This window comes from Leptodactylus fuscus, chromosome 11, assembly GCF_031893055.1.
Source record: "Leptodactylus fuscus isolate aLepFus1 chromosome 11, aLepFus1.hap2, whole genome shotgun sequence".
Taxonomy (NCBI): domain Eukaryota; kingdom Metazoa; phylum Chordata; class Amphibia; order Anura; family Leptodactylidae; genus Leptodactylus; species Leptodactylus fuscus.
The window spans coordinates 48,955,370-48,977,048 of NC_134275.1; the positions used below are offsets into that span (position 1 = coordinate 48,955,370).

At 46.3% G+C, this 21,679-nt stretch overlaps 2 protein-coding genes across 3 annotated transcripts in view; one reads left to right on the plus strand and one right to left on the minus strand.

The window, feature by feature from the left end:
• NUMBL (NUMB like endocytic adaptor protein) overlaps positions 1-8,862 on the plus strand; it is a 42,342-nt gene extending 33,480 nt beyond the window's left edge. The window contains exons 3-10 of the mRNA XM_075259927.1: positions 217-358; positions 3,806-3,880; positions 4,103-4,177; positions 4,631-4,771; positions 5,076-5,280; positions 5,372-5,662; positions 6,585-6,746; positions 7,479-8,862. Of these exons, the coding sequence (XP_075116028.1) occupies positions 233-358; positions 3,806-3,880; positions 4,103-4,177; positions 4,631-4,771; positions 5,076-5,280; positions 5,372-5,662; positions 6,585-6,746; positions 7,479-8,185 (1,782 nt within the window). The 5' untranslated portion in view covers positions 217-232 and the 3' untranslated portion in view covers positions 8,186-8,862. The remainder of the gene's footprint in view (positions 1-216; positions 359-3,805; positions 3,881-4,102; positions 4,178-4,630; positions 4,772-5,075; positions 5,281-5,371; positions 5,663-6,584; positions 6,747-7,478) is intronic.
• Positions 8,863-14,015: 5,153 nt separating this feature from the next.
• Positions 14,016-21,679, minus strand: part of PRX (periaxin) — a 58,714-nt gene continuing 51,050 nt past the window's right edge. For both annotated transcript variants that reach the window (XM_075259924.1, XM_075259925.1), the window contains one exon: positions 14,016-21,636. In XM_075259924.1, coding sequence (XP_075116025.1) covers positions 15,559-21,636 — 6,078 coding nt within the window. In that variant the 3' untranslated portion in view covers positions 14,016-15,558. The remainder of the gene's footprint in view (positions 21,637-21,679) is intronic.

A 21,679-nucleotide genomic window follows, 5' to 3' on the forward strand; every position in this document is an offset into this window, starting at 1 on the left:
TTTAGGTCATATGCTCTTCAGGAACCCAGGAAAGCTTGGTGGTTAACTATATGGTCACTATTACAACCCCTGCAGATCTTTTATATTCCATGTATATATCTATATACCGTCTATATGCTATATGTTATATACTATGTCATATGTAATATACTATTTATATATATCTATGCTGTCTATATGCTATATACTATATGTTACTTGACATTCTTCTTTTAGCCCGACTCCTCCTGAGATGAACAAGCTGCGGCAGAGCCTACGGAGGAAAAAGCCAACGTACGTCCCTGAGGCGAGTCGTCCCCACCAGTGGGGGGCAGATGAGGAGGCGGTGAGAAGGGGCAAATGCAGCTTTCCTGTCCGGGTGAGCAGTGACTGAGGAATCTTCTACCCACCAGCCCTTGTGTTATATCATATCTATCTATAGCCTTCTATCCAGCTGTCTGGATTTCTAGCAATTTATCTATCAATCCATATGGTACTTGCAAATGCTCTGAAATATCTGCATGTTCTGTATATCCGTCTCATAATCTACTTGGACGGACGAACAGATAGATAAAGCCTGAGAAATGTCATCAGAGAGACGGTAATTGTGCGCTATACAGTGTACAGAGCGGCCTGAGCTATCTATCTATCTATCTATCTATCTATCTATCTCCTATCTATCTACAGTGTTGGCCAAAAGTATTGGCACCCCTGCAATTCTGTCAGATAATACTCGTGTTCTTCCAGAAAATGATTGCAATCACAAATTCTTTGATATTATTATCTTCATTTAATTTGTCTTCAATGGAAAACCACAAAAAGAATTGTCAAAAAGCCAAATTGGATATAATTCCACACCAGACATTAAAAAGAAGGTGGACAAAAGTATTGGTACTGTTTGAAAAATCATGTGATGCTTCTGTAATTTGTGTAATTAACAGCACCTATTACTTACCTGAGGCACCTAACAGGTGGTGGCAATAACTAAATCACATTTGTGGCCAGTTGAAATGGATTAAAGTTGACTCCACCTCTGTCCTGTGTCCTTGTGTCTACCACATTGAGCATGGAGAAAAGAAAGAAGACCAAAGAACTGTCTGAGGACTTGAGAAGCAAAATTGTGAGGAAGCATGAGCAATCTCAAGGCTACAAGTCCATCTGCAAAGACCTGAATGTTCCTGTGTCTACCGTGCGCAGTGTCATCAAGAAGTGTAAAGCCCATGGCACTGTGGCTAACCTCCCTAGATGTGGACGGAAAAGAAAAAGTGACGAGAGATTTCAACGCAAGATTGTGCGGATGGTGGATAAAGAACCTCGATTAACATCCAAACAAGTTCAAGCTGCCCTGAAGTCCGAGGGTACAACAGTGTCACCCCGTACTATCCGTCAGCGTCTGAATGAGAAGGGACTGTATGGTAGGAGACCCAGGAAGACCCCACTTCTTACCCAGAGACATAAAGAAGCCAGGCTGGAGTTTGCCAAAACTTACCTGAGAAAGCCAAAAATGTTCTGGAAGAATGTTCTCTGGTCAGATGGGACAAAAGTAGGAAAAGGCATCAACATAGAGTTTACAGGAAAAAAAGAGACCTTCAAAGAAAAGAACACGGTCCCTACAGTCAGACATGGCGGAGGTTCCCTGATGTTTTGGGGTTGCTTTGCTTCCTCTGGCACTGGACTGCTTGACCGTGTGCATGGCATTATGAAGTCTGAAGACTACCAACACATTGTGCAGCATAATGTAGGGCCCAGTGTGAGAAAGCTGGGTCTCCCTCAGAGGTCATGGGTCTTCCAGCAGGACAATGACCCAAAACACACTTCAGGTCAGCACTAGAAAATGGTGGTGAGAGAAAGCGCTGGAGACTTGTAAAGTGGCAGCAATGAGTCCAGACCTGAATCCCCATAGAACACCTGTGGGGGAGAGATCTCTTGATGGCAGTTCGGAGAAGGCCCCCTTCACATCTCAGGGGGGACCTGGAGCAGTTTGCCAAAGAAGAATGGTCTAAAATTCCAGCAGAGCCTTGTAAGAAACTCATTGCTGGTTACCGGAAGCGGTTGTGCGTAGTTATTGTGTCTAAAGGTTGTGCTACCAAGTATTAGGCTGAGGGGGCCAATACTTCTGTCCGGACCATTTTTGGAGTTTTGTGTAAAATGATCAATGATTTGACTTTTTTTTTCATTCTCTTTTGTGTTTTTTCATTGCAAGCAAAATAAATGAAGATATTACCAAAGAGTTTGTGCTTGCGATCATTTTCTGGAAGACAACGAGTATTATCTGACAGAATTGCAGGGGGGCCAATACTTTTGACCAATACTCTATCTCTCTCTCTATCTATCTATCTATCTATCTATCTATCTATCTATCTATCCCCTGTTATTATGATAGTATAGTGCAGTGATGGCGAACCTATGGCACGCGTGCCAGAGAGGGCACGCAGAGCCCTCCATGCTGGCACGCGTGCGGTCGCCCGGATCGCTCACCAACAGGGAATCCGGTACAGGATTCCCCGTTGATGAGCGATCACTGCCTTCAGTTGTATGTGCAAATGCACATACAGCTGAAAGCTGTCAGGGTAGGCCGCGGATCGCGCGACCGCGGCCTACACTGGCTGCAGAGTTTGACCTCTGCCCCGTGTATATGATGTTGGGGGGAGCGCTTATAATACTTGGTGGGGTGTATGATACTGGGGGGGAGTGTATAATACTGGGGGGGCTTATAATACTGGGTGGGGTGTATAATACTGGGGGGAGTGTATAATACTGAGGGGGCTTATAATACTGGGGGGAGTGTATAATACTGGGGGGGCTTATAATACTGGGTGGGGTGTATAATACTGGGGGGAGTGTATAATACTGAGGGGGCTTATAATACTGGGGGGAGTGTATAATACTGGGGGGGCTTATAATACTGGGGGGGCTTATAATACTGGGTGGGGTGTATAATACTGGGGGGAGTGTATAATACTGGGGGGAGTGTATAATACTGAGGGGGCTTATAATACTGGGTGGGGTGTATAATACTGGGGGGGGAGTGTATAATACTGGGGGGGCTTATAATACTGGGTGGGGTGTATAATACTGGGGGGAGTGTATAATACTGGGGGGAGTGTATAATACTGAGGGGGCTTATAATACTGGGGGGGCTTATAATACTGGGGTGGCTTATAATACTGGGGGGTGTACTAAAGAGCATATAATACTGGGGGGGGGGGCTATTTATAAGCACACAATACTGTGTGTGGATGCCACTGTGGAGCATATAATCCTGTGGGGGGGACACCTACTGCGGAGCATATAACACTGGGGGGCTACTGTGGTACTGTGGAGAATATAATATTGTGTGGTGGGCCCACTGCAGAGCATATAATACTGTCTGGGGTCCCCTCACTATTTATATCACACAGTATCTGTTTTATAGCAGACGTGATATTAGTACAGGATGTAAGAATATTACACGGTAACTATAAAACAGATCCTGTGCGATGTAAATAGTGAAAATTAATTGTTCAAAGTACCAAATGCCGAGACCTTTACATTTCAGTACAACGTTGTTTGTATTATTGAAAGCTCTGTAAAGCCCCACATGACTGTAATTTTTGGTCAGTAACTGTCCGCAATTGTGGATCCACATAGTATTAAGTCTATATTGTCGTGTTGGCACTCCGCGAAAATTTTGTGGGTTTTGGGTTGCAGTTTGGGCACTCGGTCTCTAAAAGGTTCGCCATCACTGGTATAGTGGTCTGTGCTGCCCTCTGGTGTCCACATCCTTGTATTGCCTCCTGCTTAGATCTTTATCTTGGTTAGTGATGGATCTTTCTTTTCTTGGCAGTATCTTGGCCATGTGGAGGTGGAGGAGTCTCGTGGCATGCATGTGTGTGAAGATGCTGTGAAGAAGCTGAAGCTGGTGAGTGAGTGGCCGCGGCTCCTCCATGTGATATCTCAGTAGAGGGTGCAGAGAATATTACCTGGGGCTGAGTCTGTCTGGGGCTCCGGAGACTCCTGATTGTGCATTAGCCTAAGACGTGAGGACTGAGGGGGGCGATGTGCGGCTGGAGATAAGATGTGGTCACATGACTGCGGCCGCCGAGGATCACCTCTCATTGTGACATATTTTTTTATTTTTTAGCTCGGCAAGAAATCGGTAAAAGCCATTTTGTGGGTTTCCGCTGATGGACTCCGAGTGGTGGATGATAAGACAAAGGTGAGGAGAGGGTTAATGGTGAGCAAAATCGGGGGCATGTTCAGTCTCAAATCTAACCCCGCCCACCCCCACCCCACCCCCCCCTCCCGGTAGAAGACGCCGATATCAGGTGTTATGTGCAGAGGAAAATTACAAAAAAAAGTACAGATTTAGCCCCAAAAATGTCCACAATGCATCCTCTGCCACACCGGACATAAGAGTGGTCTAATACCCCCCACCCAAATACCGGGGGGTGCTCACTGGAGGGGCGATCCCCCTGTGGCTGGCTCTTGTACTGCAGCTCAGATACAGTAATCAGCTGGGCACTAATAATATCGGAGACTGCAGGGGGCGGCTGTGACCCCATTACATAAAATCCCCCCAGAAATCCTCCACTATTAACCATTTCCCGTCTGTAATCCATTCCCAATCACTTTATCTCCATTGGTTAAATCTTCTCTTTCCCCCTCTCAGGACCTCATTGTAGACCAAACCATCGAAAAGGTTTCATTCTGTGCACCAGATCGCAACTTTGACAAGGCCTTCTCTTATATATGTCGTGATGGGACGACCCGGCGCTGGATATGTCATTGCTTCATGGCCTTGAAGGATTCGGTAAGTAACAGATTATTAGTCTTTGTTATATAGAAGTCTTGATCTAATTCTTTGTACCTTAAAGGGGACTGCGCACGACTATGAACATGGCGGCTTTCTATGACAAGCTGCACCGCATCAGTCCACAGGGGGCGCCATTGCATCTCTTCTTCATTGATGTGAATGGGGCTGATCTGCAATCCCAGATGCCACCTGTGGATGGGACGGCGCCACCATCTTTCTGTAGTCCTCTTGAACCCGTGCATGTGTTTGTAGGGCTTTGCATTCTGTAACCTGTGTCTGTCTCCGTGTCACTGACCTGTAGGGGGAGCGCCTGAGCCACGCCGTGGGCTGTGCATTTGCTGCCTGCCTGGAGAGGAAGCAGAAGCGGGAAAAGGAGTGTGGGGTCACCGCGTCCTTTGATGCCAGCCGCACCAGCTTTGCCCGGGAGGGGTCTTTCCGCGTCACTTCAGGGTCCCAACAAACTGAGCGTGAAGATGTGATGAAACAGGCCCAGGACAAAAAGAAAGGTAAAACTGGGGCAAAAAGTGACAAATTGTGACCCCGGGACATGTGAGCGGAGGGAAGGTTGCGGTTAATAATGGTCTCTCTGTCCCCCAGCTGAAGCGGCTCAGACCCAGATCGTTCCGTCCATCCCGGCACCAGTCCCGGTGGAGAGCTCATCGCCACTGCAAGGTCAGTCGGGTCCGGCAGAGAAGGGCGAGCCCAGTGGTCAGCACGCGATTCCCCGCAGACACGCTCCCCTGGAACAGCTGGTGAGGCAGGGGTCCTTCCGAGGGTTCCCCGCCCTGAGCCAGAAGAATTCACCCTTCAAGAGACAGTTGTCACTGAGGCTCAATGAGCTGCCATCCACCTTACAGCGCAAAACCAACTTCCAGGACAAGAGCCAAGGTGAGGAGGGCAGCGAGATTCGGGGGGTCAGAGGTCAGAGAATTCCCACCGGTTCAGCATCATTCGTCTTAGTCACACTGCTCTGTATGGTTGTCTGGCTGTGGACGGAGGCTACGAACACTTACCTCGAGGGGTTTAACTATTGGGACCCCAGCGATCACCAGAATGGTCGACCCTCAGTCCCTTGTGAGTGTTGGTGCGCGTGTCGGTCACCTCGGCTCCATTGGCTTCTATGTATGTGCACATGCTCTCTTGTCATTTGGGGTCCCCATTTTTGTGATTGCTGGGGTACCAGTGGTCTGATCCTGTAGTATGTCACCTCCCCCCCGTCCTGTAAATACGGTGGTATTTGTGGATAAGCCCCAGCAAACAAAAATCATAAAAACTATTGACTTCATATAAATGCTGAACACGTTATAGGGGATTGTCCAAACACCGCAGCGATCCCACACAGTCCCTCAATGTATTAGTAAGCCATGGTTATGACTAAAGACTGGTCGGTCTGAAATGGGTAAAATGGCGCCCCCTGGTGCACTGCCCCGGGTGTTACATGTTACTTCTGCTCTAATTCTATATTCAGATGTGGATTTTAATGGCTTGCTAATAAAATGATGGACTGGGGTGTCCGAACCTGTGTGTCCGAGCCTGGGCCCCTGGGGTGTCCAAGCCTAGGTCACTGGGGTGCCTGGGCCCCTGGGGTGTCCGAGCCTGGGCCCCTGGGGTGTCCGAGCCTGGGCCCCTGGGGTGTCCGAGCCTGGGCCCCTGGGGTGTCCGAGCCTCGGTCACTGGGGTGTCCAAGCCTGGATCTTTCACCTGAGCTGACCTCTGCGTTGCTTCTATTATTGGTTATTCCCCTTTATAGAGTTGCCCATGGCCTCGGGGGCTCAGGACAGTGTAATGACCACTCATTGTCTTCTCTCAGTCCCAGAAATGGATCCTGCAGGACCTCCTGATCCAGATGGAATTACAGATCTCTGTAACCAGATCAATAACTCCTTCACCCACAAACCACCCGAGGACCCTTTTATCAATGGGAATGGAACGATGACCCCTCCTAATGTGGCCCCGCGGCAGGTGGCACAAAGTGAGTATCCAGGGCACAAACGCCATCACCTAACCAAGTGACACTAGGCCAGAATAAAGGCTCATGAGCCACGATGTGTGTCCAAGGCCTTGGTCAGTCCGACAGAGGTCTCTGGACATGTCCTATGTGCTGGGCTTTCTGTATATGTATCAGACAATATCTTTTATTATCTTATAGATATAATGTGGAACTTGACATTGCTGTGCTTTGTAATGTTTTGTTGTACCCCAGCATTGGGGCAGTTGTCTCCATGGTAAGGGGGTAGACCAGGACAGTGAGAAGGGGCACGAACCTCCTGTTTGGTCCAGCAGAACACCTGCCTTGGGTCATGGTATCCGGGCTCTGGCCCATGGTATAGCTTTGACCAATTGTGCCCGATGCTCACCAGGCTTATGTCCTGTCAGAAGGAATGGTTCCCTCCCGAGAGCCACAGTAGTGTTAGTGGCCAATATCAGGCTACACAGAGCCAATGTGACCAGGCGGGTTCGTCCTAGCATTTCTGTTCCCTTGGTGGGGCCCTATATTGACCACTAAGCATCCCTGGTATTGTGTAGATCTGGACAGTGGTGACACCATTAAGATTTGTGCCTTTTGGGGTAAATGATTTTGGCTGGTGTCTACATCCTTTTCGATGGGGTGTCCCACACCCCACATACACAAATGGCTCCAGAGACAGACACCTCCAGCAGCTCAGATTCTAGACTAAATCTCTTTTTATACATTTTCTTCTAGACATCCCCGGGTGGACAGATCCAGCAATGACCACCCCAACACCTTCAAACTTCCAGATGGGTCATCGGCGAACCCCATCGGAGGCAGAGCGATGGCTGGAGGAGGTAGCAAAAGCAGCCAAAGCCCAACAGCAGCAGCAACAACAACAGCAACAAGAGCCCATGCCGCAACCTATGGTGGCCGTTCCCATGGCGGTACCAACTGCTGTTCAGGCCTATCCTGTGTCATATGATGCCACCCCCGCTCCAGTTGGCATGTTTATAACTCCTCACATGCAGCCTGCCTATGTACCTGTCGGAGCATATAACCCATCTATGGCAAACAGCATATCATACCCTGCTCCGAGTGTGCCCGTGGTGGGTATTACCCCATCTCAAATGGTGGCCAATGTATTTTGCTCTGCCACCCAAGTACCATCATCCAACCTGGCAAGTAAAACCAACCCATTCCCACAGAACATACTGCACTCTTCAGCCGCAAGTGTCCCGAACCCTGCGTCATCGCAGCCTCTCCCATCAGGACCAAAGTCTAATGGCACTGCCAATGGTACGTGGCCCCCAGATCCAAGCCAGCTAAGACTGGCATCCACGGCCCAAGAGGTGGACCAGTTTGAAGCTCAGTGGGCAGCGCTTGAATCCAAGTCTCAGCAACGTATGGCCAATCCTTTCTCTAATGAACTGCAGAAAACGTTCCAGATAGAATTGTAGCCAAGATGGCGCCGAGTCCGTATAAACTCAGTTCAGGATCAACTGCCAGTTCCGAAGCGGCCGATAGGACGAGCCAACTCCGCCGTACAACAAACCTGTGTCTACAAAGACTTCAGACGTCAGTCGGGGATGGGTGGGTATAACTGGACGACATCCCTAGTGATGGATGGGATGGGTAGGGTTGCCCCTTGACCTGTGTTCTAGCCACTGGGGCTCAGGACTGCCAGACCTGTGTATTGTATGTGAAGACAAAATCCAGAAAGATCTTGGTTTATGGGTATAAAGTATGACTGGAGCATGGACGTAGGAAACGTGAGCGTTCTAAGAGTCTGTACGTGCAGAGGGTTATGTAAGTGCAGAGAGGTCAGAGGTAAGTGATAGAGAGGAGCAGAGGAGGGGGATATCGGACGTGGGTCTCATTCACATTATTGCATACGCCACAGTAGACACGATCTGGGTTTGACGGTCCACGTGGTGCTGCTTCTGTTGTTCTCTCCAGGGTATGAAGGTTTATTCTTATTTATTTGTATATATTGTAGTTCTCTTCTAAGTTATTCATCTCTAGGAGTCTCCCAAGCTCTGCTGCCACCCACTGGAAGAGCAAGGAACTGTCACATGGCCATAGACGCAATAACTTAGGAGGGTCTTCTGCCCAGGGCAGGGGGGGACATTGGTAGGAAATGGCACACATGCAGGGTTCACCTGTAGACTTGTAATGGACGGTTGTGACACTTTGCAATCTCGTTGCTCAGTGCCCTGACTGTCCAGCCCTCTGTAGGCCGCTGATCACTTGTAGCTGCAGTTCCCTGCACAGTGTCTCGTTGCGAGCAGTCAGGCCTGCAGCCATCAGTGATGCGACCTCCTAGGATTTGTCCGCCTTTGGCCTCTTGTTGTCTTGGCATCTCCTCCGGGGCGGTGAAGGCGTCCAAACATCTCTAAACTTCTCTTCCTGCGATTCCGGCCGGCTTTGTAGCTTTGCAAATGTTATTTGTGGCCGCCATCTTGGTCCCAGTAATGGCCGCCTCTGCTGCACTCACATCACAGGTTCGGGGACGGAATTCTCTATTTCATCTCATTTCTTTGTGCCAAATTGTCCAGTTTTCGCCGTGACAAGTGACCAGACCATCGGTCAGTGCCGGGACCGCCACTCGTCATGCTCAGAGTTCTTTACGTTTCCTGGGTTTTTTTGCAGCTTTTTTGTTCTTTGTATTTTTTATTCCTGCAATGCCAAATATTCCCATTTTATTATATTCTCCTAGTTTTATGACAATTGTGAGAATTAACTCTGGAATGTAAAGTGACCAAATAATGAGACCCCCGAGGGGCCCATTAAAGGGGATGTCTTTACACGCACTTGTGGATTATGGGTTGCTCCACCTTTGTCCGCTTCCATCTGTCTTACCTACATACCTGTATAGGGGACATGGGGATTGCCGTATACAGGCGGAACACGGACCCGGTCAAAATGGCCGAAGGTGGAGAAACAGCAAATGCTTTTCAGTATCAACTTTACTCAATGTAACGATCCAGACTTTTTTCTAGAGGTATCTCCCCAACACAGCGCCACACTTGTCCATAGGTTGGGTCTGGTATTGCAGATCTGCTCTATTAAAGTGAATGGAGTTGAGCCGCAGATCACACACAACCTGTGGACAGGTGTGGCACTGTTTTTGGAAGAACACAGCCATGTCTACTCTTACACAAGCCCTTGTCTGACTACAAGTGAGCACTGGCCTAACATTAACAAAAGCCCCAAGACCTTAAAGGGATTGTTCCAAATTGTCACCTATTCACAGGGTTATGTTGTTCTGACCACTGAGAACCCCAGCAATGACCCCCAGATGCTAGACTGACCACTGAGACCCCCAGAAATTACTCCCCATATATTAGTCTGACCACAGGGACCTCCAGCCTTGGGTCACCATGATAGATAGTTTGGGTTGGGGTCTATTGGATGAAGTAGCTGGAGGCCGCTTTTATACCTGCCCCTGTGGTGGCTGCCGGTCCCACTGTCTTATGTTCTACATCTGTCCCTGTGTCGGTAAAATGGCGCCCAGGCCGCTGTAAAGATGGTTCCTCCCTCGGCCTAGCAGGCAGGTGTTCTCAGTGCGAGGAGGGGAGTGCAATTGCGGCCAGACATCGCTCCATGCCTCGAGAACAAAGAGACTGGACATGGCCCAATGCAACATATCCAACACGGAGGGCGCGTTGCGACCCCATACACATTAGATAGCGGTTCAGCTAACAATCACCTAATGTGTATTGCAGCTTATGTCATAGTCCTGGGCACGGTGGAGACCCCCAAATAGAAAAAGTGGATCTAATACCTGAAATAATACCGAGCAGGAGAGACGGAGGGAATGCAACGTCCATAACAAGTATCTGCCCTCGATCGGAGCATCTCTAAAGCTCTCCCTTTAACATGTAGAAAATTCCCTAAAACCACGGCAGGCGGTGGCCGGAGGCGGCGGACCACAAAGCCCAGTGAACCTTCTTCTGGCTCCGCCATCGGCTGGTCTGTATATATATATATATATATATATATATATATATATATATATTACCCGCTGTATAGGTGTCCGGCCCAGGAATTGGTCGGTTTCCTGATAGTTTACAAATATATGAGGGGAAATCATTGAAAATAAGACAAATTATCCAAAATTTTAGGGTTTTTTTCCCATTAAAAAGGAATGTGCTGGTTGTGGCCATATATCTATAGAGGACTATACCGTATATAATGTGTATATAAACCCATCGCTATCCATGTACATATTCAGGAGAATTGACTCAGGTGTCTATTTAAAGTGTAAATTTACCTCCATAATAGATTATAATGCGCAGACGACGCGGTGTATAAAATCCTCCTATACATTATATAAGAGGCGCTTACCTATAGGAGACTATTTACATGCTGGATGTATATTCAGGTATCACCCATAGAGACAAAGTCACCTCAGCCGAAAAACAAATGACTCAAATATTCCTCTATATATTCCCTTATTATCCGTTACGTATGCAATAATCTACTGTCCGTGGCCTCGGCGACATCGCGTGGATATGGATCCTCATCTAGGCCTCCAAATCCCCAGGAATCGGATAAATCGGCCTCCAAAATTTGTTGCCTAGCAACAGGAGCGTCAGCCGGTGGGTGACTACACAGAGTCTTGTCTGGAGAGTATTCTAGTCACTAGTTGACGTGTAGGGTACTAGCTGGACCCGGGCCCTGACAAGCCCCAAGGGCCACTATCTAGGAGGAGCCTTGTTCTGGTTCTTGGCTAGTCAGTGTATTCGCCTTTGACGCCACCAGAACTTCCCCCATGATCGGCCCCAGACCATAGAGAAATGGAGTCCCCGTCTCAACCAATCAGGTCACTGGTTACTTCTCCCCTGGCCTATGAGCCGTATTCTGATTGGTGACGCCGCCATTTGCACAGAGCTCTATCGTTGTCTTCCCAGTTCCTCTTCCTTGTTGTTCCTTGTCAGTTGTGGTTCGGCAGTCGCCGTCATTGTGACTGGATATCACGAGCGTGTGTCGATCACTGCCATTCAGACAATGGGTCCCGGGACGCAGGAGGAGGCTCGGTCACTGCCACTTACAAACTTTCTTAAAAATCTTTTATAAATCCAACGAGTTTCTTAAAACGCAAAAGATATTAAAAAAAATGTCTCAAATTTCCCAAATTCTTCTGTGGCCTAAAACCAGAAATTGTGAATCCTGAAGGTCCAGATTTTGTATTGAATCCTCCTGTATTTGTAATATAAGATTGTGCAAATAAATCCAGTGACCTCCTAAAGTCCGATGTGAGTGCGGGTGCATCATTTACTAATGTGTGTGGTGTGACAGTGTAAAGCATGGTGGGTTGGCCGCCGGTGATAATATCCCAAACCAAGGCCGGAGCCGCAGTAAAAGGAAACCAAAGCAAGAAAGTGTCAGGTGAGTGTCACCCAAAGGTACGGACTTACATGGGCACCACTTGGCAGTACATTGAAGGTGTGTCCCAGATTCATTCAACATGAAGGGGCCGGCTCCACAGCTCCTTGATGTGGAACCACCGACTGATGCCACCAATCTTGATAGGGAAAACGGAGACCACTGTGGGTAAAATGTAATATTACCTGGGGCGACTCAGATGAATGGCTGTACATGTAATACATGGATGGTTGGATGGCTGTGGCCCACCTGGGACCTGCCCCTGTACTATTACCATAGTGCCCTGGTCATTTGGGAATAGCAGAGGCGGCCATGATGCTTGTTGTAAGGGCACACTAATGGGCTTTGGGGTTGATTCTATAACATAGCATATATATATAATGGTCCAAAATAAACAATGCCAAATACATTAACATAAGTTTGGGAACTCCAAGCATATGGATGGCTCTAAAACAGGACACATATTTAAAGGGGTTCCCAAACAGCCGGATTAGTATGGCAGGAGGAGCGAAGGAAAAGCGCAGCCAGGTCTCTTATTTGTGTCCTCAGTTCATTCCTCCATGTTTGCCTTCAGCGTAAGACCTGAGTAATGTCAGACATGTTGGATCTGGAGACTCTGACAAAGCCTTTGTGTCCTGAGCAACACTCCGTGTCCGATAAAACAAATTGTCCCAAAACTGGACTGGAATTATAGTGGTGAAAAAATCTGCTTGGTAGAAGTTCCACCATATCGTTCCCCATCACGTCAATCCCAACCAAACCATTCCCTACCACCTCATTCCCCACCATGTCCTTCCCCACCACCTCAATCCCTACCACCACATTCCCCACCATGCCAATCCCCACTATGTCTTTCCCCACCACGTCCTTCCCTACCATGTCATTCCCTACCACGTTATTCCCCACCAAGTCATTCCCCACCATGTCACCATTCCCCACCAAGTCATTCCCCACCATGTCACCATTCCCCACCAAGTCATTCCCCACCATGTCACCATTCCCCACCAAGTCATTCCCCACCATGTCACCATTCCCAACCAAGTCATTCCCCACCATGTCACCATTCCCAACCAAGTCATTCCCCACCAAGTCATTCCCCACCATGTCACCATTCCCCACCAAGTCATTCCCCACCATGTCACCATTCCCCACCAAGTCATTCCCCACCATGTCACCATTCCCAACCAAGTCATTCCCCACCATGTCACCATTCCCAACCAAGTCATTCCCCACCAAGTCATTCCCCTCCATGTCACCATTTCCCACCATGTCACCATTCCCAACCAAGTCATTCCCCACCATGTCACCATTCCCAACCAAGTCATTCCCCACCATGTCCTTCCCTACCATGTCACCTATTGTATATATGGCCATGTGAGTAACGTCCTTTACAATTCTGCCGGGACCATGGAGATAACACATAGCAATGACACGGACACGATCCACCATCTTGGCTTTCAGTGAAATGTTTATTAAGACATTCTGAGTAAAGATTTGGATTACGTCAAACACCACTTAAAAAAGAAGAACTAGGTAAAGCGGGAGGGGGTTAGTCGGGACCTTCCACAACCTTCGGATCCACTTCAAATATAAAGGTTTTATTTATTTAATAATTAACAATAATAGTAAATACAAAAAGTACATTCTACACCTTGTAGTAGCGTCCAGAGGAGACGTCTCCGAGCTGCCGCTCTCCACTCCGGTGAGACTACATCTCCCAGCATTCCCTGGAGCTGGAGAGCCACACGTCGGAGACGCACTGCCCTGGACATTCACAATTCTCTTTACACGGATATGGTGTTATCGATGGTGAACACAAATATCACATCAGTCTGCAGGGCAAGAAACTCTCTCACACACTATTGTCGTGCTCTAACCTCCAAAGATGAAAGCCCTATGTTCTACCAACGGGGACACAAACTCCGGCTGTCTATGTAGACGTAGGTTCGGCCTAGCATGGGCTTCACCTAGAGACCAACTGAGGTGTTCTAGCCCCCCGAGACCTCAAGGCTACTGCACATTGTCAGTCATTTTGGTTTTGGCAGGAAGTGATGGCATTGGGTTCTAGAACGATGAATGTAGGACGAGATAAGGGTGCTGAACTTTTAGGAAAATTTCACTGGTGGCTTTTACAGGTCAAGTCAGACAAAGCCTTAAGGGCTTTTATCCAATGGCAAAGGTTTTGGTGCGACTTACGGTATTTTTAATATAGCGAGGCTATAGATAGACAACTAGCAGCTTGGGGGGTCATCGTGACCCTCGGGGTACAAAAACTCATGTCTGGAATGGCAGCTCAGTTCCGTGGTGAATGAGGATGCTCTTTATTACCCTACACAACCCCAGGACACTTATGCTGTTTCAGGAAGTTTTCTAATCTAGTCCAACCCCTATAAGGAAAATCATATGGCACAAATCTCTCCATGAGTAGACCACAGATCCATAAATGTAGAGCAGTGACCAATGGCGCGATAATGGATGTGATGTCATTATGGCCGTACCGTTCACATATGGACACAACAAAGAGCAGGATATGGTAGAAAAGAAATGGGATCTTGAAGAACACGTTTTCTTTCCACAAACTGGTTGCCTGGATGTAAGTCAACATATGGCAATGGCGGAGTCTACAGTCTTGCCAATTTTATATGAAACAGTAGTAGGTCATGCTCTGTATAATAACACAAAAATAAGGAGCCTTATCCATAGAAACACTTGTCTATATAATGGCCAATGGTCGGACCGTTACACCATTCTATGGAAAGTAAGCTATGGCGCTTGGTGGATGACTCGACGATGATCGTCAACTGGAAGAAAATCGCCTACTGGACATAAGTGTCAACTGGACATCATCATCAACAAATGTGTGAGGATCGTAAGACTGGGCCGGTACCCACTGTAATAGCCCTAACCTTTTGTATGTGTATATACTATACAATATGGTGGCCGAGTACTCAAATACTTCTAGGACAAGAGGTCCTACTTATCATCTATGCCAATTTTTGCCAACCACTGAATTTTTTCTTCTCACCCAAACCATAAATCAGGAAGTGACCACATAAAAATAACTTAAGGGAGACCCCAGGATGTAAATTCCAAAAACATAACTAATATACCTCTGTCTTTGATCCAGTCAGGACACACAAGCCTATTCACAATTGTATATATCTGAATTCACATTGCACGGCATGATGCAAACACCATCTGTCTTCTATGTTTCTTCTACGAACCCCGGCATGTCATGTGTTAAATAATAAACACATCGATTTAAAGGATTAAAACACAGACAAGTATGGGAACCTTCACCGCGTGAGTCTTGGAGGACCACCATGGTAGTCGCTGGGGTGCAGGGAGATTAGAGTGGAGAGATTATTTTTGGAACGTGCGGCCTGCAACATATGAGGATAGTTGTTGGCAAGTCAAGTCCTTGAGTAAGACACAGATTGTCTTATATGGCCAGGGTCTTCTCTGTGATAGTCTCTGTCTTGATTTGTTTTGTTGTTGTGACTTTTATGAAGCCCAAGGTTGTCTCCTCCTCTTTCGTGGTCTGTTCTTCTTGATGTGTGGTAAAGCTCACCTGTGGCAGGCCGATTTTGTAACCTTCTTGAGAACTTTCTTCTTTTGTCTCTTGACTTGATGCCACCTCAGAGTTGAGCGATAACTTGGGAATCTTTAGCTTTGATGACTTATCTTTACTGGTGTCATCCTCATTGTCTTTCTGTATACCACTATTGTCCACCGTGTATTCCCCCTTAGATCGACTTGAGAGGAATCCGAGAGAGATCCGACCCATCCCTGACTTTGAATCACCCCCTTTTGCGTTTTCCATAGTTGCCATCTCGGTTCTTGCCGATGAGCTTATTACGTCGTCTTCACCCTTTTCTTTTTTCTTGAAACCAGAGAAAGCAATTTTAGGAGACTTAAACTTTGAGGAAAAAGATCTCTCGGTGCCTTCATCCTTGGATTCATCTTCTGTCTTGACTAATTCGAGATTCATTTCGGAGTCTATTTCATTGCCCTTGTATGGTGATGAAAATTCAACCTTAGGAAACTTAAGTTTCCCAACCTTTATGACCCCAGCCTGAGATCCATTTTGAGTAGACACCTCAGTCTCTCCATTCACGTGGCCAGAGGTTCCATTTATATTTACTTCCCCGGAATTTACCTTCGACGAGGAAAACCCTAATTTGGGGAATCTGATCTTTGAAGACTTGGCTGTGACATCACTTGAGTCGGCGTCAGTTTCCTCTTCTCCATTCACGTCAGACCCTTTACCTTTGCCTTTTGACTTTCCAAAAGAAGGTTTCATTTTTATTTTTGGTAGCTTAATTTTCACATCTGGACCTTCCAATTCTAGACTTGTGTCCACGTCCGACGATATTAGACCTGCACTTTTGTCCTTGGTTTTGCTGAGAGAGAAAATATTCTTCTTCGACTTCTTCCTTTCTTCTTCCTTGTCTTTTGTCTCTGACTGCAATTTAGGTGGAGAAAGTTCCACATCTCCAGAGACGGCCTTCGGTAAGCCGACCACTAGTTTTGGTAGTTTTACCTTGTATGCCTTTTCGGCATCTTCTTGCGCTAGGTCATGCTTGTGCTTATCTTCAGTTTTTTTGCTCTTCTTTGCAGAATCTCCTCCTTCTAAGTCCTTTGATAATTTCGCTCCATCCACTTCATATTCACCATGTGCCTTAACTTTTGGAGTAGATAATTCCACATCTGGCATCCTAAACAATGACTTCTTTCCCTCAGATTCCACATGAAGAGACATTTCCATGTCATCATCTCCCTTTCGTCCAGGTAGACCAATTGTTGGCATCTTAATTTTTGGCATTTTCAGTCCTACATCTAATTCTATCTCTTCCAGATTTGACGTTGTGATGCTTTTTACCTTTCCCACATGACTACTTTCCAAGGAAGCCTCCACTTTTTCTCCTTCACCTCCAGAAAATCCAACATCAGGCAAAGTAACTTTTGGCATTTTGAACTTTAAGTCTGCACCGTCTTCAGCAGGATGCAAAGGTTCTGTGCCGGCTTCTGTAGCCCCCTTTGATAGGCCAAACGATGGCATTTTAATTTTGAATGTATGGCCATTGTCCGAATCTTCACGATCTGACACCTTCACATCACCTTTCACAGCCACTTTATGGTCACTTTCGAACTCTTTGTCCTCTCCCGCTTTCCCTTTAAGAGATCCTACTTGAAGCTTAGGCATTTTGATTTTGAAGCCCATGATACCTGATTCAGAACTGTCTTCGGTTTTGGAAGCCTTGGCCTCCACTTTACCAGAGCCTTCCTCGACACCTGCTCCAAATTTAGGCATCTTTATTTTTGGCATCTTAAACTTGAGATCATGTTGTTCACCTTCAGAACCACTTGATTCTACCTTGAGTGATTTGGATAAGTCACCCATTTTCACATCGTCCTTGCTTAAGCTGACATCTAGTTCCAATTCTGGGGCTCTTATTTTGGGAGTGGACATTTTCGGGAGCTCTACAGATGGCAAACTGAAGGCTCCTTCGATGGTCCTTGCTTCAGCTCTTGAACCTTGCACTTTAGACTCTCCTTCAATAAATGGGATATCTTCTTCATCTAAATTTACTTTTGGAAGTGAAATATCAACATGTGGCAGCTTAAGCTTAGGAGCTTTCATTTTTCCTTCAGATTCAATGTCTTTTGCCTTAAAACCACCAATGTCCACCTTGGCTTCCAATGGCTCAAGCTTCGGCAGTTCAAATTTTGGCATTTTAATTTTGGCAGCTGATTTTTCCATGCCGACATCCGCCTCGTGCTCCAGACTTACTTTGGGCAAACCGATATCTAATTCGACATCTGGAACACCAATGGTCGGAAGTTTGGGTATTTTTAAATCCCCTTCGTATCTTTTAATGTCTGCGTCGGAAACATCTACTTCTACTTTTGGTACTGATACGGAGATGTCTGGTTTAGTACATGGCACAGAAATCTGTAATTCAGGAGCAACTGTCGGTGCAGATATTTCGAGAGCGGGGACCTTTATTATATCACTGAGATGAAGGTCCAGATCTTTTGACCCCACTGACTTTTTGGCTTCTGCTTTGGAAAGTGACACTTCAGCTGTTTGGTCGCTTTTTAGTCCAAAAGAAGGTAACTCAACATCGGGGACTTTTATGTGGACTTCAGGCATCTGAAGACTCTCCTTTGAGCCTTTCACAGTCAGGTCCACTTCTGGTGCCTTCACCTTTGGAGATGACATCTTGAATGTGGGCATTTTCATGAAGGAAGTTATCCCATCACCTCCTTCAGTTTCTAAGGACACTTTTGCTTCTTGTGCTACAGTTTTACCTTTCTTAGTCTTATCTTCCGAAGAACTTACTACAAGTTTTGCCTCAGAAGCTTCGGTATCTTTCCTTGATATTCCAAATGAAGGCATCTTGATCGCAGGCATTTTCATTTTTAGTTCTCGACCTTTCCCCTTGGCCTCAAGTTCACTGGACACCTCGCCAGCTTTTGTTGATTTAAAGGGGGACATTTTACCTTGCACTTTAGTTTTCTCAATGTCTGCATCTTCATCGCCACCTTTGCTTTTCCCAAATTTTGGCATGGAAAATTTGGGCAGGTTTAACTTCACATCTGGAATGTCAATATTAATTTCAGGTGCTTTGTCTGTAACCGGAGAGACGTCTCCTTTCGGGAGTGCGATATCAACCTCTAACTTTGGAGCTGTGATGTCAACGGATGGAAGTTTCACTGATGGAATTTTCACTTTTCCATCGGCAGACGCGTCCACCTGACGGGCAGAAACATCCGCCTTCTCTTTTCTAGCTTTTGTATCTGCTTCCACTTCTACATCATGTTTTGATTTGGGAAAAACTATTCCAAACTTTGGCATTTTCATTTTTGGACCTTTGACTGCGAGTTCGGCATCTCCTTTTGCTTCTGTTGCTTTTGCATCAGTTTCGCCTTTCTTATCTTTAGATCCAGAGATACCAAGTTTACGAAAAGAAAACTTTGGTGCTTTCCATTTGGTGTCGCCGTCACTGGAAACAACGACTTCCAATTCCTCTTTACTTGGCACATCAACATCAACTTTTGGAATGTCTGCACTGACGTCCATGTCGGAGATTTTTGGTGTCGCGATCTCAAGAGACGGAAGTTTCACTGACGGTAACTTTATTTTCGCCTCTTCATCTTCTACAAACGTTTTTTCAAGTTTTTCCTTAGGAAGTTTCACGTCAATCTTTTCTTTGATTTCACCAACTTCAACCTCTGTGGATTTTCCAAGTCCAATCTCAAGTTTTGGTAAACTCATCTTTACTCCTTTATCTTCTATGTCCACTCCAGTCTTTATGTCTGTAGGAAGGTGTGGTGAACAAATGTCACCCGTCACCTTTGGGACATCAAGTTCAATGGCCATATCTTTGGCTACATCACTGAGTTTAGGAAGATTTAACTTTGGCATCTGGAATTTTATGTCTTTGTCTTCATAAGATACTTCAGTTTCTTCAGTTTTCACTTTTGGCAAGTTTAAGTCAACGCCAAGTCTTGGAGCATCAACCTCGAGAACTGGCATCTTAATAGAAGGAATACCAACTTTGGCATCTCCAGTCTGGCCATCGAATGCTATTGAATCTAACTCTACTTTTGGAAGTTTAATCGCAACTTTAGGCTTCTCCACTGAAACGCCCAGGTCAGATTTTAGTGAAGTTAAACTAAGATCAAAAGTTTTTGCCTTGGGAATAGAAATATCCAGATCAGGGGCCGTTATTTTATCCCCTTTTATTTTTGTATCAGCCGTTGCCATGTGAAGTCCAACTTTTGGAGACCCGTCAGGTTTTCCAAGTATTGTTGTCATATCAAGTTTGGGTAAGGAAATTTTGGGCATTTTAAGCTTCAAGTCTGCACCTTCTATTTCTGGTGCTTTTTTGTCTACCTTGGCTGCCGGCTCCGGTTTACTTGGCTCACTGTCTGGCACTTTTGGTAAGGAAATATCGACTGATGGCATCTTAATAGAAGGAAATTTTAATTTCCCCTCGGCTTCCATAGAAGAATCCGATCCATCCACTTCAGTCTTGTCTTTTACCAACAACCCTCCAAAACTTGGTAGTTTGAGTTTAGGACCTTTCAGTTTAAATTCTTCGTCTTCGCTTTTCCCAGTTGCCACCTCCGTCTCAAGTTCCTGGACATCACTCTTGAGGCCCAGTTTAGGAAGACCTATTTTGGGCATTTTAATCGTAACATCTGGAATTTCGATAGAACTTTCTGCTTCAACCTTCTCGACTTTCACATCGGTTTGTGAGATAATCCCGGCATAGGCCTCTTTAACCTTCATGCCGACCTTAGGAGGACTTATTTTGGGCATCTTAAGACTCACATCTGGAATCTGAACAGGCTCATAAGACAGATCTTCGGACTCCACAGTTAGGTCTAGGTCCACTTTTGGAGCAGAGATATCGATAGATGGAAACTTGAGGGAACTTCTCTTCTGACTGTCCGGACTATCTGCTTCAATTTTTCCTTTAGGGAGTGAGATTCCAATTTGTGGAGTTTTCACAGAAGGTATTTTTATCTTCTCCTCGGACGCTTTGCCCTTAATATCTTTTTTGGTTTGCGGAGGGGTTACTTCCAAAGCAGTTTCTGAAGTTTTGGTGGACATGCTAAATTTTGGTAGTTTAATCTGTAGGCCGCGGCTAGTAGAGTCTGGGGTTTCCACTTCAACAGACCCTTCAACTCTTGGTAAACTTAAGTCCACATCCAGCTTAGGTGCTGCTATCTCTACTGATGGTAACTTGATTTCAGTCTTTGGCCGTCCGTCCACTAGTAGAGCCAGATCTTGCTCTTTTCCTAGTTGCGGTGTACAGATCCCTACTTTTGATATGGATGGCATGCTTATTTTAGCTTCTGGTGCTTCCACCTCGGCACCAGCCATCGGCATCTTGATTTCGACATCTGGAATTTTAATAGCCGAACTCAGGCCAGTTGCTTTAACACTTTCTGGAGTCTCTATCTCACTTTTTTTGACTGTTAGTGGAAGATCCAGTTCTACTTGAGGAGTCTTAAAAATCTTTTCCTCGCTTCCAACCTGCGGTGTTGCAATTTCAATCTTCGGTGCAGCAATTTCAATGTCTGGTTTGGCCACTGCAACATCAACTTTTGGCTTCTTTATTTTAGGAATAGAGACCCCGACTTGAGCTGCCGATTTCTCTTTCACTTTTCCATCATCTTTAGCTTTTGCAGAAACATCCACAGAAAGTCCCCCACCGGCTGCGGCGTCCTTGACCCTAAGTCTTGGGAACTTCATCTTTAGTCTTTTCTGTTCTGTGGCCGTTTCTTTGGTGGTGGTCTCGGTGCTCTTCGCTCCGGCGGCAGATTCTGCCCCTCCCTTGGTTTTTAGGATTTTGGAAAACTTGGGGAAGGAAAATTCAACATCTACTGGTGGAATGTCCATGTTGGCAACCGAGAGCTCTGACCCTTTCACGGCCTCCAGGGAATCTTCTGAACCTGGAACCTTCTTTTTTTTCTTCTTCACAGGTGTCAGGCTTTTAACAGTCTGAAAGAAAAATCAAGACGTCTTATAAGTACTTGTGATATAT